The 13,396-nt window shown below is 36.4% G+C and overlaps 1 protein-coding gene across 1 annotated transcript; it reads left to right on the top strand.

Moving 5' to 3' along the window:
• The first annotated feature begins 4,963 nt into the window (after positions 1-4,963).
• On the top strand, positions 4,964-6,969 carry LOC114032914 (protein kinase C alpha type-like). Its single transcript, XM_027848372.1, has 3 exons — positions 4,964-5,116; positions 5,764-5,898; positions 6,167-6,969. Exons 1-3 carry the CDS (start codon positions 4,986-4,988, stop codon positions 6,282-6,284), a joined length of 384 nt encoding a protein of 127 aa, XP_027704173.1. The 5' UTR covers positions 4,964-4,985; the 3' UTR covers positions 6,285-6,969.
• Positions 6,970-13,396: the final 6,427 nt, after the last annotated feature.

Below are 13,396 nucleotides of genomic sequence, written 5' to 3'. Positions count from 1 at the left end.
TACTACTACTACTACTACTACTACTACTACTACTACTACTACTACTAATTACTGCCACTAGATTCTACCTGTATAACCTTAGTCAAGTTACTTAACATCTTTTGGATGCAGTATTCTTAGCTTTAAAATGAGAGTTTAACTAGGTGATCACTAGGTAGCATTTATATATCACTTTAAGGCTTGCAAAGTGCTTTACAAATATTATCTCATTTTCCCTTTCCAACAACCCTGGAAGGTAGTTAACATTATTAGCCCCACGAGGAGACTCAAGCAAGCAGAGGTGAAGTGACTTGCCCAGGGTCACATACTAAGCAAGTGTCTGAGGCCAGATTTAAACATAGGTCTTGCTGACTCTGGGTCCTGAACTTGATCTGCTACACCACGTAAATAATCACCAGCTTCCTTTCCTTTTCTCAGTCTATGATCTGTTGATATTAGGGGAAATGTACCAACTCTTTGGAGACACAAAGGTCTGTTTAACAGACCAGAAGAGTTATATTGAGTTTCTATGCCCTGCGAAGTTCATGTAGCTCCAGAAGTTGAGCGATATCCTTATTTAGAATAGTAAAATCATGGAATGTTAGAGTTAGCAAGGGACCTTAGCAATCATCTATTGTAGCCCCTTCGTTTTACAGATAAAGAAAATGAGACTCAGTAAAGAGAAATGGCTTGCCCACATGACTTTCCCAGCAAGTGGTTTGGATCTATATATAACAGCAACAGCAACAGTAATAATGACTCACATTTATGTAGCACTTTGAAGTTTTCAAAACATTTTTCTCACTACTCAGTTGGTAGTACAAATATCATAATAAGTATTTTATAGATCAGGAAACTGAGGCACAAAAAAAAGTATATAACTTGGTTCTACTGCTAGTAAGTGTCCGAACCAGAATTCTGAACCCAGATTTTCTGACTTCAAGTTCAGTACTCTCTATGTTACATTACATTGTTCTCTATACTACATATGAATACAAGAAGGCACTGGAATTTTGACAAGGGCGGAAATCCCTACACTGAGGCAGATCTAAACTGGTCTAACTAAGCTTTAGTAGATAGGTCCTAAAGGGTTGCCTAAGGTACGGAGAGGATTAGGCAACTTGCTTAGGATCATTACAACTAGTAAGGATCAAGCGGGATGTGAAATTAGGTCTTTCTGACTAAGTACAGCACTCCATCCAGGGTACCATATGTAACCCTTATTTCATACTTGTTCTTAGTGATTGAATGATTTGTCTGGTTAATTCTGAGAAGGACTGAGACTCTAATTTTCTATACCAGTGGTTTCCATAGTGGGGTGTGCAGGAAGAAAATATTAGAACTTCTATTTTAATCTCTGTGAAGATGGAAATATATAACCAAATTTAAACAAAAGCTTTGCATAATTTCTGGATGGGATTAAAAAATAAGTATCATGATTTAGTTTCCTCAACAAATGATTCATTTCTTCCCTTTGGATATCTATATCTTTGTGAAGTATCTTTTTCAGCTGTTAAAACCAAGTATAAAAATAAATTTAAGTTGGAAGTAAACCTTTGACTCTCCCTATCAGGAAGTGCTAAACCTGGGTTTTAAAAAATAATGAGCCATAGTCAAACACATTGCTCTCATTAAACAGTACAATCATTTTAGTGAGAGCAAAAGGAAAAGGGTTTTATATTGTTAAATAAAATAAAATTATTTTGAAATATTTCATCTTTTATCTTTTTTCTATTTTTGTATATTTTTATAATAATTGTACTTAATATATTGGTATTGTGTGTGTGTGTGTGTGTGTGTGTGTGTGTGTGTGTGTGTGTGGTAGGAACAAATACTGGACCAGTGATTTTTTTTTTAATTATTTTTCCCCAGTTGTATGTAGAGACAGTTTTTAATATTCAGGTTCCAAATGTTCTCCCTCCCTCTCTCATTTCCCCCCTTACTGAGATGGTAAATAATTTGATATAGGTAATACATGTTCAATCATGCACAACATATTACCATATTAGTCATGTTGTAAAAGAAGACACAGACCCAAAAGGGGAAAAAAAAAACATGAAAAGTGAAGTGAAGTGAAAAATAGTATCCTTCAATTTGCATTCAGACTCCATCAGCTCTTTCTCTGGAGGTAGAAAGCATTTTTCATCATGATGGCCCAGTGATTTCATTGGCATAGAAACCACCAGGTGAGAAAACTCCCTGAACCAGGTCAGGTTGGTACCTACTCTGTGTTTTGTAGTCTTAGAGCAGACATTCTTAACCTGGGTTCTGTGAACTTGGTGTGTTTTACTTAATATATGTTGATAACTCTATTTCAATATAATTATTTTCTTTTGTTGTAATCCTATGCATTTTGTTTTATGCGTTTAGAAACAGTATTTTGAAAAGAGTTCTGTATAGATTTCATCACACTGTTAAAGAGGTCCTGGCACACAAAAGGCTAAAAAATCCGGTTTTAGAGGTTTGCCTAGAGCGTTAAGGAATTTAGGGACTTGGCCAGAGTTACACACACGCACACACACACACACACACACACACACACACACACACATTTTACTGGTAGAGAGGTACAATTTAAAAAACTTTGGATATCCTCTGCTGATTCTGTTGATTGGTTTCAATGTATCCTGCGTATGTCTTACATGTACATAGTACTTTTTGCAGCTAGGAGGCACAGTAGATAGACTGCCCTACCTGGAGTCAGGAAGATTCACCTTCCTGAGTTCAAATCTGGCCTCAGACAATTACTAGCTGTGTGACCCTGGGCTAGTCATTTTAACCCTGTTTGCCTCAGTTACCTCATCTGTATAATGAGCAAGAGCAGGAAATGGCAAACCACTCCAGTATCTTTGCAAAGAAAACCCCAGACAGGTCATGAAGAGTTGGACATGACTGAGGAACAAGTTATTTCCATGTTGTTTCCTCCTTTATAGTGTGAGGTCCTTGAGAACAGGGACTATCTTTTTGTTTTTTTAATATCCCCAATGCTTAGTATAGTTCCCAACACATAGTAAGCATATAATAATTGTTTACTGATATACTATATGCTATACTATACTTGGTGGCATTATGGATAAAGTGCTAGGTCTGGAGTCAGGAAGACCTGAATTCAAATCCAGGCTTAGGTACTTCTTACACGTCTGACACTGGGCAAGTCATTTGCCCTCTAAGACTCAATAAAAGCTCTCCATATCACAGAGTTGCAGTACAAACCGAATGAGATAATATATGTACTGTACTTCACAAACCTGTTGTTGTTACTACTCCTGCTATTACCTTTAAGTTCCCTAATAGAACTTGGGTCTTTAATTAACCAATGTGGATTCAAGGAGTTTATTCATTTGCTGAATGGTGCATGGAGCAGTTTTTTTTTTTTAAGCTTCTGAGTGCCAGCATTAGATTTAATCCATGTGTGTACCCAACTGGCAGATGAATCTTCAGTCTGTGACATCTGAAACTATAAAACTAGAAGGTACAGAATGAACTTTGGTCTTTAAAAGTAAAGCACAGTAACGTTTCCTTAGGAGATTTCAATTTTTTTAAAAAGCGTGATTTGAGGAAATGTGTTAATGTTCTGTCATTTGTCTTAATAAAACTGGGTTGTAAGTATTTATTGCCACTGATGTCATTGTTTTTAAAATATAAGGTAGATTTGATTCTGAAGAAATGTGGGTTTCTCTGTGTTGGGATTATTAACCCAATCTTTTTATTTAGTTGAATTGAAAGTTTATAAATATATTTTTGGGTTAGGTAGAGTTGTCACTGAGAGAATAATAATAATAATTTTATGTAGCACTTTATGTTTTGCAAAGTGTTTTATATATATTTTCTAAGAACAACCTTATGGTGCTAGTAGTACCCATTTTATAAAGGGGTAAAATCAGATTGATAGAAGTGAAGGACTTGCTCAGGGTCACACAGCTATTAAGTATTTGAAATGAAATTTCATCTTAGTTCTTCATGACTGAAGTATTTTAAAGTGGTCTAGTACCATATCCACTATGGCTACCTAGTTGCCTAATAATAATCCCTAATAATTATGTAATTAATAATAATTATAATAATAGCTAACATAAAGGCCTTAAAAATTTGCAAAGAACTCTCATTTGATCCTATGAGGTAGGTATTATTATTATCCCTGTTGTTCAGATGAAGAATCTAAGGCAGATAAAGGTTAAGGGATTTGCCCATTGATGGTAAATGTCTTAGGCTGGATTTTAACTCAGACATTCCCAACTCCAGGTCTTACACTCTATCCACTGTACCAGACTGCCTAGAGTTATGCCCAGAGGTTCCAGGATTTGGAGAGTACTTATACTCCTTCAGCATGTAGCAGCCGCTGAGCTATCACCTAGTTAACAAAAATAATTATTAAAAATACGAATGTACTACAGGATGACATGATTCCTCCCCACCCCACCCCACCGCACTCCATGACATCACCTCTAGATGAGTTCCTCCCCAACTTTCTTCCCCAACCAAGCCCACTCCCTGGCAGGAGCCTTGCATTATCTCAGGGTTTCTCCCCTCAAGCTTTTTATTCTGAGATCTAGCCTCTTTCCAAGGTCATTCCCTCATGTCCAGCTGTATTTGTCCTTTTTTTTTTTATATTGATTTGAGAGTGTTTTTGTACTTTTTGCACCTGAGTCCATTTTGTGGTACTCAACTCAGATAGGATTGCTAGTTACAGCTCTCTAGGTAGACGAAGGGAGATCCTGGATTTGGAGACAGAGAGAGGATAGGAATATCTGGTCTTTACAGCTCTGTTAAAAGCAAACATCTGTGTGAATAAACTCTGACTATGGAACTGAGTAGTACTTTTTTAAAGGTTCATCATATTTGTTGCCCACTCCCAAGTCGTACACTAATTTGACATTTCTTCCATTTGGATTGGATTGCCATCATTAGATGTGTGTATACAATGGCCAGCCCTCTTTTATTAACATCTGCTTTTTTTTTTCCCTTTTTCTCTTTGTATAGTACGAGATGCAAAAAACTTGATCCCTATGGATCCAAATGGACTTTCAGATCCCTATGTGAAGCTGAAACTTATCCCAGACCCTAAGAATGAAAGTAAACAAAAAACCAAAACAATCCGCTCCACACTAAACCCACAGTGGAATGAGTCATTCACTTTGTAAGTAGAAACCTCTTATCTTCTTCTCTAGGTAAAAAGAGGCCATTCTTTGCCTCATTTCTTACCTAGCCCTAATCAATGAATGGGCATTGCCTCAGTCAAATTGACACCTGGGAAAGACCTTAACTTAAAATGGCCAAGGTCTCTCACTGCATCTGAACCATCTCCAATTGTCCTGATCTATATCTGGCCACTGGACCCAGATGGCTCCAGAGGAGGGAGTGAGGCTGGTGACTTTGCACAGCCCTCCCTAACTTAAATCCAGTTCCCTTGCATGTCATGGCATCACCTCCTGATGTTATGGTCCTCTTTGAGAAAGAAGGACAAACAACAACAATAGAAACCTCTTCTCTTCTTCTCTACTGATGTGTCCTTCCTATATATGCTCTATTCCTGCTCTTAAAGAGGTGTATTTATTATAAACCATCCTGATGTTTAGAATATCCCTATGCCTTTCCACCTGTGGCTCTCTTCTTAGGTTAATGGATAAGCGGAATGTCACTATTATCTTCTCTATGCTCTAGAAAGAAAAACTATTTCCTGAGAAGCTCTGCAGTGAAGTTGGGGGTATCATTGGGACCATTTTCTCCCTGATTCATGCTGAGATGATTAGTGTGTGCTTTTTTTTTCCCCCTCATTCTTTCTAGCAAATTAAAACCTACAGATAAAGATAGACGGTTATCTGTCGAAATCTGGGACTGGGATCGAACAACAAGAAATGATTTTATGGGTTCACTTTCATTTGGGGTATCGGAGCTTATGAAAATGCCAGCAAGTGGATGGTAAGACCTCATCTAGTCAAATATACATACAAATAAAGTTATTTGGCTTAAAGCTTTGCATACATAGAGAATTAGAATAACTCATTTCAAAAGGGTCCAAACACCTTCTCCAAAAGTGACTGGACAGAACCTACTTGGTTTTGCTATATCTGATTAAGCACTGCCTTTATCAAAGTTTAATCACTGGTTGAAAGAGAGGCATTGCATAAACTGTTGTTGTTAATTTGAGAATAAGTGAACTTACAGTTTTCTCCCATTTCTTTGAAAGGTATAAGTTGCTTAACCAAGAAGAAGGTGAATACTACAATGTGCCCATTCCAGAAGGAGATGAAGAAGGAAATATGGAACTAAGGCAGAAGTTTGAAGTAAGGATGAGAAGGAAATAGCTTTAGTTGCCCTTCCTCTGACTAAGCAACACTTCAGATGGTTAATCTGTACTTACCAATGCTCAAAAATGTTCATTAGCTATTTTCTTTAAAGCATAAATGCTATATTATTAAACCAGCAATATAAAATGCTTCTCTTCTCAGGTAAATGGATAAACAGAATGTCACTATTATCTTCTCTATCCTCTAGAAAGAAAAACTATTTCCTGAGAAACTCTGCAGTGAAATTGAGGGTATCATTGGGACCATTTTCTCCCTGATTCTTAGCTTGCAGTCAGGAAGATGTGAATTTAAATCCTGCCTCTGATACTTAGTAACTGTGATTATAGAATAGTCCCTTTGCCCTCGTATACCTCAGGGGACTGCCTAGGACTTATCTAGTAATTCATGAATGGGTCACAATCTGTACTGGCAAAGGGAATTCCCACAATCAGAGTTCTTCAGGTTCACAAAATCACAGTTGCTTCTTCTAAGAGTTTCTTTCTTTGCATGTTCTATTCTTCACTGTCATTAATCATTTGAGCAATGAAAACTTAAAATCTTCTATAATAGACCAAACTGAAAGAAGAATTAATTGCCTTGGGCATATTAAAAAAGGCAACTAGATGTCGCCATAGTGCACAGAGCACTGGGTCGGGTGTCAGGAAGTCTCCTGAGTTCAAATCTGGCCTCAGACATTTACTACCTGTATGACCATAGGCACGTCACTTCACCCTGTTTACCTCAGTTTTCTCATTTGTAAAATGAGCTGGAGAAGGAACTGTCAAACCATTCCAATATCTTTGCCAAGAAAACCTCAAATGGGGTCACAAAGAGTTGGACACAACTGAAATGACTGAACATCAACAATATACAAAAAAGCTTAAGTATTCAGATTTTGTAAGGAAGTAGTTGTTCTCCACTATAAGGGAGTAAAGAAGTACTTTGGGCTTCTAATCTTGAGGAAAAACTACAGAACATAATTGGTATGTGACTATTCTAATGGAGGCCCTTCTAAGCAGATATCAATGCTCTTGGACAGACCTCTTGTTTGTGCCCACCTAGTCAGTCTTCAAGCAAAACACAACTTCCATTAATTCTCATTTCACTTCATTCAGTAAGTTCATTCTAATTTCCAACCTAATTGCAAATGTCTATTAATCTATTTTCTTCCTTCTATTTCCTTATCAAACTTTTTTTTTTTTTGGTGGGGAAGTGGGGCTGGTGTTATATAGACTCTTTTTCTCTAAGCTGTACTTTTGTGGCTAGGACAACTCTGTTTTTTTTTCTAGTTTCTCTATTTACCTCACAATTTGGCTTCATTAGTAATTATTATAATTATCAATAATCAACCTCTCTCTGGCTAATATCATTTCAAATCTTCTTGCTCTTTATGGAATAAACTAGGAAGCATATATATCCTACAGCTAGGTGATACAGTAGATAGAATGTTGCACCAGGAGTCAAGAAGACCCAGGTTCAAATCTTGCCTTATTTTCTAGCTTTGTGACCCTGGACAAGTCACTTATCTTCTCCCAGCCTCAGTTTCCCCACCTGTAAAATGGGGAAAATAATAGCACCTACCTCACAGGGTTGTTGTGGGGACAAAATGATATAACATGTAATGTGCTTTGCAAATCTTAAAGTGCTATATAAATATGATTATTGTTGTTGTCATTATTTCCCTTTTTAGACCCCAAAATATACACATCTTATCTGATTCCAATAAATTCTTGAGAAGCTTGGAACAAATTATTTAATTCTCCTGAAAAATGGTTGGATTAGATATTACTAGAAATAAATGGGATCATCAAATGAGTCTCAGAAATCTATAATTTAGTGGTTGTGTTGTAATGGGTTTTTTTTTTTCATAAAAAATTTTTTTGACCTGCTTTGGTATTTCAAATAAGAAGCTATTTTCTTATTACATTTTTGTAAATGGAAACTATCTCCCCAGATGGTTAGGAAAATGTTTGCTAGTTTGCTACTCAATTGGATTGGCTGTATATGTTTAAACATGCTCCTCTGTTACTAAAATGACCTTTCAAAATGTACTTGCCAATAAAAAGAACTCAGCAGTCTTGTTTTAAAATATAAAGGGGGAGTACACAACCTGAACTCTAACCCAAAATGATGAAAATTACTCTTGTTTGAACATTTTTTGAGGCATGATTGAGATTCATATTTTGTAGTGCTTATAGTTCTAATACATATCCATTTCCTTCCTCTATATGTTCCAAAGAAAATTCCCCTTTTCAATTTAAGTTTATTCTGCAAAAACTTTACTTTCTATACTATAGCCCTTCATTTGTTCTTATTAACTTTAATATATCATAAAGTAATCCCAATTTTCCCATGTTTGACAAGGCATACATTCTTGGCACTGTGTAGGATGACATGGAAGAAACTGGTCTGCATAATGTAAAAACAGTGCTTTCTGCTAGTTTTTGACCCACAAAGCTTCATAAAAACCACCTTGGGCAGTTGGAGAACATCATGTTCTATTGGTATTTTAGGAAGACTCCGCCCCCACTATTCACTTTCTCTGTACAAAGTCTCAAACATTCCATATCCATTATGTATGTGGTTCTTGCCCACAATATTGAAACAAAAATGTGTCTGTCCATGTATATTTCAAAGCATTTGAATTGATTGTATATAGTAAAATAGAAGTAAATGTCTACTTAGACTTATACTCTCCCTTCAGGCTGCATTTTGTACTTAGTTGCCAGAATTCAGAAGGTGCGAATTGGGTCCCTATATATTTTATGTTACTAAAAAGATCCTGTGGTCCTTCTTGAATCAGTTGATTCATTGTGCACAGTGATGTGATTCACAATCACATTACTTGACACTTAGAATGTAACATGGCTGCCTCATATAATTTAAAAGAGATTTTCTCAGTCTTCTCTTACCCAGTCTAAATATCCCCACTTCTTTCAATTGATCCTTATTGACATGGATGCTAGGCTCTTTGCTATCCTGATTGCCATTCTCTGAATTCTCCTCAGCTTAGCTGTATCCTTCTTAAACTATGACACCTAGAACTGAATCCCATACTCCAAATGACATCTGACCAGAACAGAGCACAGAGAGACCATTGCCTCCTCAGTCCTGAAAGCCATGCCACTCAATGCAGCCTCAAGTTTCTTGACTGACACATCACCCTGCTGCCATCTTGACCTTGACATCCACTCAAACACCCAGAACTTTTTCAAACTCCCATCTTGTGCTTGGGATGCTGATTTTGTATCCATTGTAAGACTTTACATCTATCTGTAACAAAATTCCCCTTATGAGATTCAGCCCAGGTTCTTTTCGATCCTGACTCTTCCATCCATTGTGTTAACTATCCCTCTCAGCTTGGTGTCTTTTGCAAATGTGATGAACATGCTATCTATACCTTTATACAAGTCATTGATAAAATGGTAAACGACACAGGACTAAGCACAGATTCCTGGGGTACTTGGAGACCTTCCACATTGATATTAAAGCATTATTCACTACTCTTTGAGTCCTGTCATTCAACTCTTTCTGAATCCATCTAACTATATTTCTTCATGTTATCTGCAAGAATGGCATGAGACACTTGATCAAAGGCTTTGCTAAAATCTAAGTAAACTGAATCTATAGCATTCTCCTCATATACCTTTGTAGTAACCCTATCAAAAAAGGATGTAAGATTATTCTAATGTGATCTCTTCTTGACAATGGCATATTAACCCTTTGTAAACACTGCTTCCCTTTCTCGATGTTTACTAACCATCTCTTTAAAGATCTAGTCTAAAATTTCCTTAAGAATCAAAGTCACGATCCTGCCATTCCTGAATTTTCCCTCATTTGAATTTTAGTCTATGGGTTTCTACCTTCCTCTGAACACTTTGAACTCTGCGTTCTTAAAATCTAATGTGCATTTCACCCTAGATCCACATTTCTTCTCCTTTATCATACTGTTGTTGTTGTTGAGTAGTTCAGTCATGGCCTACTCTTTATGACCCTATATGGGGGTTTTCTTGGCAAAAAGACTGGAATGGTTTGCCATTTCCTTCTCCAGTGGATCTTTATCACATTCTAGACTGCACAGAGTGGTTACTTCCTCCCAGAGTTCTCATCATTTCCACCTCAGCAACTGTTTCCTCCCTACTAGTAAGAATTAGATCTGGAATATAATCCCTGCCTTATTTTCCCTGACATTGGAAGTATTAAGTTATCAGTAAGGCAGATCAAGAAGTTGTTAGCTGTTCTGCTTTTGGGAAAGAGAAACACACAGAGAGATGGAAGAGATGTGAGGATAATTGAAGTTCTCTCACCGTTTATTGGTATCTTATGGAGTAATTCATCAGTAAGTTATTATTTGGTGTTTACTTTGTGGAGTGCTATGAGAGAATACAAAAGAACAAGTGTAGGAGAGTTCTTGAGCCCCAAAACATACAACCTAGTTGGGGGGAAGAAGCACAAAGACAGAGCCAAGGATCCTTGAACATCTAGTACCAGGTTATGGACAGCTTTTTCAAAATATGGACCCTTCTTCCTCTCTTCCCTCCACCAAACAATGCCCTCATAGATAGTGTAATATTACCTGAAGGCTAGAAAAGAAGGTTTCCTTGTATCCCATGACACTGCAAACTCAGGACGTTTACCAAACTTGAACATGAATGTCTTTTGGATCTTACAGAGAAAATTTTGGAGTGCCTAAATCCTTCCAAATACCTGTAATATGATTAAGGCCTGAAAAGCCTGGCTGAGCATTGTTGAACCAATGTTTTCTATCATATTTAATAATAGCCCATATGTGAGAGGTTATTCTGTTTAATGAAAATTTCACAGGGTTCCTGGGATTTTCATACTACTTTACTCTTTCAGTGACTGTTGCAATTTATCTTGGTGGATGGAGACAAGCCTTGTGATATACACCTGTATGATTGACTTTCTGGTCTGTCAGTTCAAGTGTTGTAAATGATCAACTCCAAAAACACAAGCCAAAGGACCCTATTCCAGAAAATCAAAAAGCATTTTCTTCTGAGAATACAAATCTCCTGTGAAAGCTTTACCTTTATCATAGAGCAAAGTTTGGGGATACCCCGGAGACTTATTACATTAGATGTGAGAAGTTATCTCACCTAAAGGAACAGTGTATGTTCCTTCACTTAACAATCAAACTCATTACCTGGTACCAGCACCATAGACATTCCTGTAAAATGTTTTTGAATATTATTGATATCTTTTATTTTTCCCATCACCCTCATTTCCTGATATTTCTCCCTTTTGCCTTAGAGAACCATTCCTTATAACAATGAATAAAAAAGAAAGAAGATAATCAGTTCAGCAAAACTGAGCAATATATTGACAAAATACCATAGTACATGGTACCCTACACCCATTGTCTCCTGACTGCAAAAAATAAAAATGAAAAAGGGCGAGAGTTACATCTTCATATTTCTCCATGGGGCCAAATTTATTCATTATAATCACAGTGTTCAGTTTCAGTTTTTTTAAGTTCTTTCCATTTGTATTGTTTGAGTTATTGTGTGTTTGTATGTGTGCGTGTACATGTATGTATGGGTGTGTGGCCCTGTTTACTTCACTTTGTATCTACTCATAGAAATTTTCCCGTGCTTCTCTGTATTCCTTATAGTCATAATTTCTTATAGTATAAAAATTTCTGTGTACCACAGTTTGTTTAGCCATTCTATAATTGAAGGGCGTTTACTTTATTTCCAGTCCTTTGCTCCAATAAAAAAAAATTAATGCTTTTTTAAATATGGGGGTGGGACTTTCTTTTTATCTTTGACCTCCTTAGGGTATATGCCTAACAATGGAATTTCTGGGTCAAAGGATAAATGCAGTTACTTTTTTAGAATAATTTGAAATGTCTTTGAAGGATTGTTGATCTAGTTCATACCTTCAGTAGCGGTTTATTGTCTCTGGTTCCCTTATGCATGGTAGACTGTCCTAGTGTATCTTTACTGATATTATGAATTTTTATTTTGCCTTATCTGATGACATCATTGTAACTACTGCTTTTTTAGATTCACCAAATACACAGTAATTTTGGTGCCAGCCTCTGATTTTGATTCTGTACATGTCTTTACTTTTTAGATGTGGTGCTTGTATACAACAGATTGTTGAATTTTATTTTCTTATTCATTCTCTTGAGATACAGCTTGGCTAATGGATAGAGAGTTGGCATAATGGATAGAAAGCTGACCTCAAAGTCAGGATGATTGGGATTTATGTCTCAGCCCTGATATACACTGGCAGTGTGATCCTGGGCGAGTGACAATCTCTCAGTGCCACTAGGCAACCCCCTAAGATTACAGATTGCATATCTGCATTGCTAGGGGAAGCTTTCATCAGAAACTCTCTATACCAATAAAATTGCCACACTAGGTTTTTTTAAATCTATTCAGTCATTCTTTTCACTTTAACATAAAATAATGTATTGTTCAACCCATTCAAATTTAATGTCATAGTTGTTAGACATGGGTTTTCCTCTACTTCTTTTGTATTGATTTTTTTTTATCTCTTTCCTCTTTTAAATCAGTAATTTGTTCTTGCAGTTAGTTTTTCTTACATTTCTTTGATGTTAGTCTATTCCCACAGATTATTCTTCCCCTTCCCCCACTCATTTTCTTTCCCAATCTCAAGTTCTCTGAATTTACTTAAATTGTTCATTTTATTTTTTTTTACTTATTTAGTAATCTATTTTCCTCTCTTTTTTCTTTTTTCTTTCCTTACCTGCTTAAGTGATTATTTCAAAATCTTCTCTCTTCTTCCTTTGCAACCTCTTATTTTTAGTATATTTCTTTTATGACATTCTTTCCCAATAAATTTCCTTTGCTTTGTTCTTTTTATTATTTTTCTTCTCTGAATTTTCTTTTCTGATTCATGTGCTATATCCCTATTTGTTCCTTCTTTATTTTCTCTGTATTCTACCTTGAGGTTATGACTTCTAAAGTACCAGGTTTGAGCTCTTTCTAACCAACTTCTCTTTTTACCTTTGTAAGGTTTATTCTGTCCTTTTGTTCTGCTGTGTCTTCTTAGAAATATGAATTTATAGGGGAAGCAATGGCAGATAGAAGTAGTGCTTTATGATAGGAGTTGTCTACCCTCTGTCCAAATCATGAAGCCTG

This window comes from Vombatus ursinus, unplaced genomic scaffold (assembly GCF_900497805.2).
Source record: "Vombatus ursinus unplaced genomic scaffold, bare-nosed wombat genome assembly UNPS02005943.1, whole genome shotgun sequence".
Lineage (NCBI taxonomy): Eukaryota > Metazoa > Chordata > Mammalia > Diprotodontia > Vombatidae > Vombatus > Vombatus ursinus.
The sequence above is the reverse complement of the archived record's forward strand: the minus strand, read 5'-3'. Positions and strand labels throughout refer to the sequence as shown.

Coding starts and splice junctions, on each gene's coding strand:
- LOC114032914 (XM_027848372.1), top strand. CDS start 4,986: ATGGATCCAAATGGACTTTCAGATCCCTATGTGAAGCTGAAACTTATC. Junction 5,117..5,763: donor TGGAATGAGTCATTCACTTT/GTAAGTAGAAAC, acceptor CATTCTTTCTAG/CAAATTAAAACCTACAGATA. Junction 5,899..6,166: donor AAAATGCCAGCAAGTGGATG/GTAAGACCTCAT, acceptor TTTCTTTGAAAG/GTATAAGTTGCTTAACCAAG.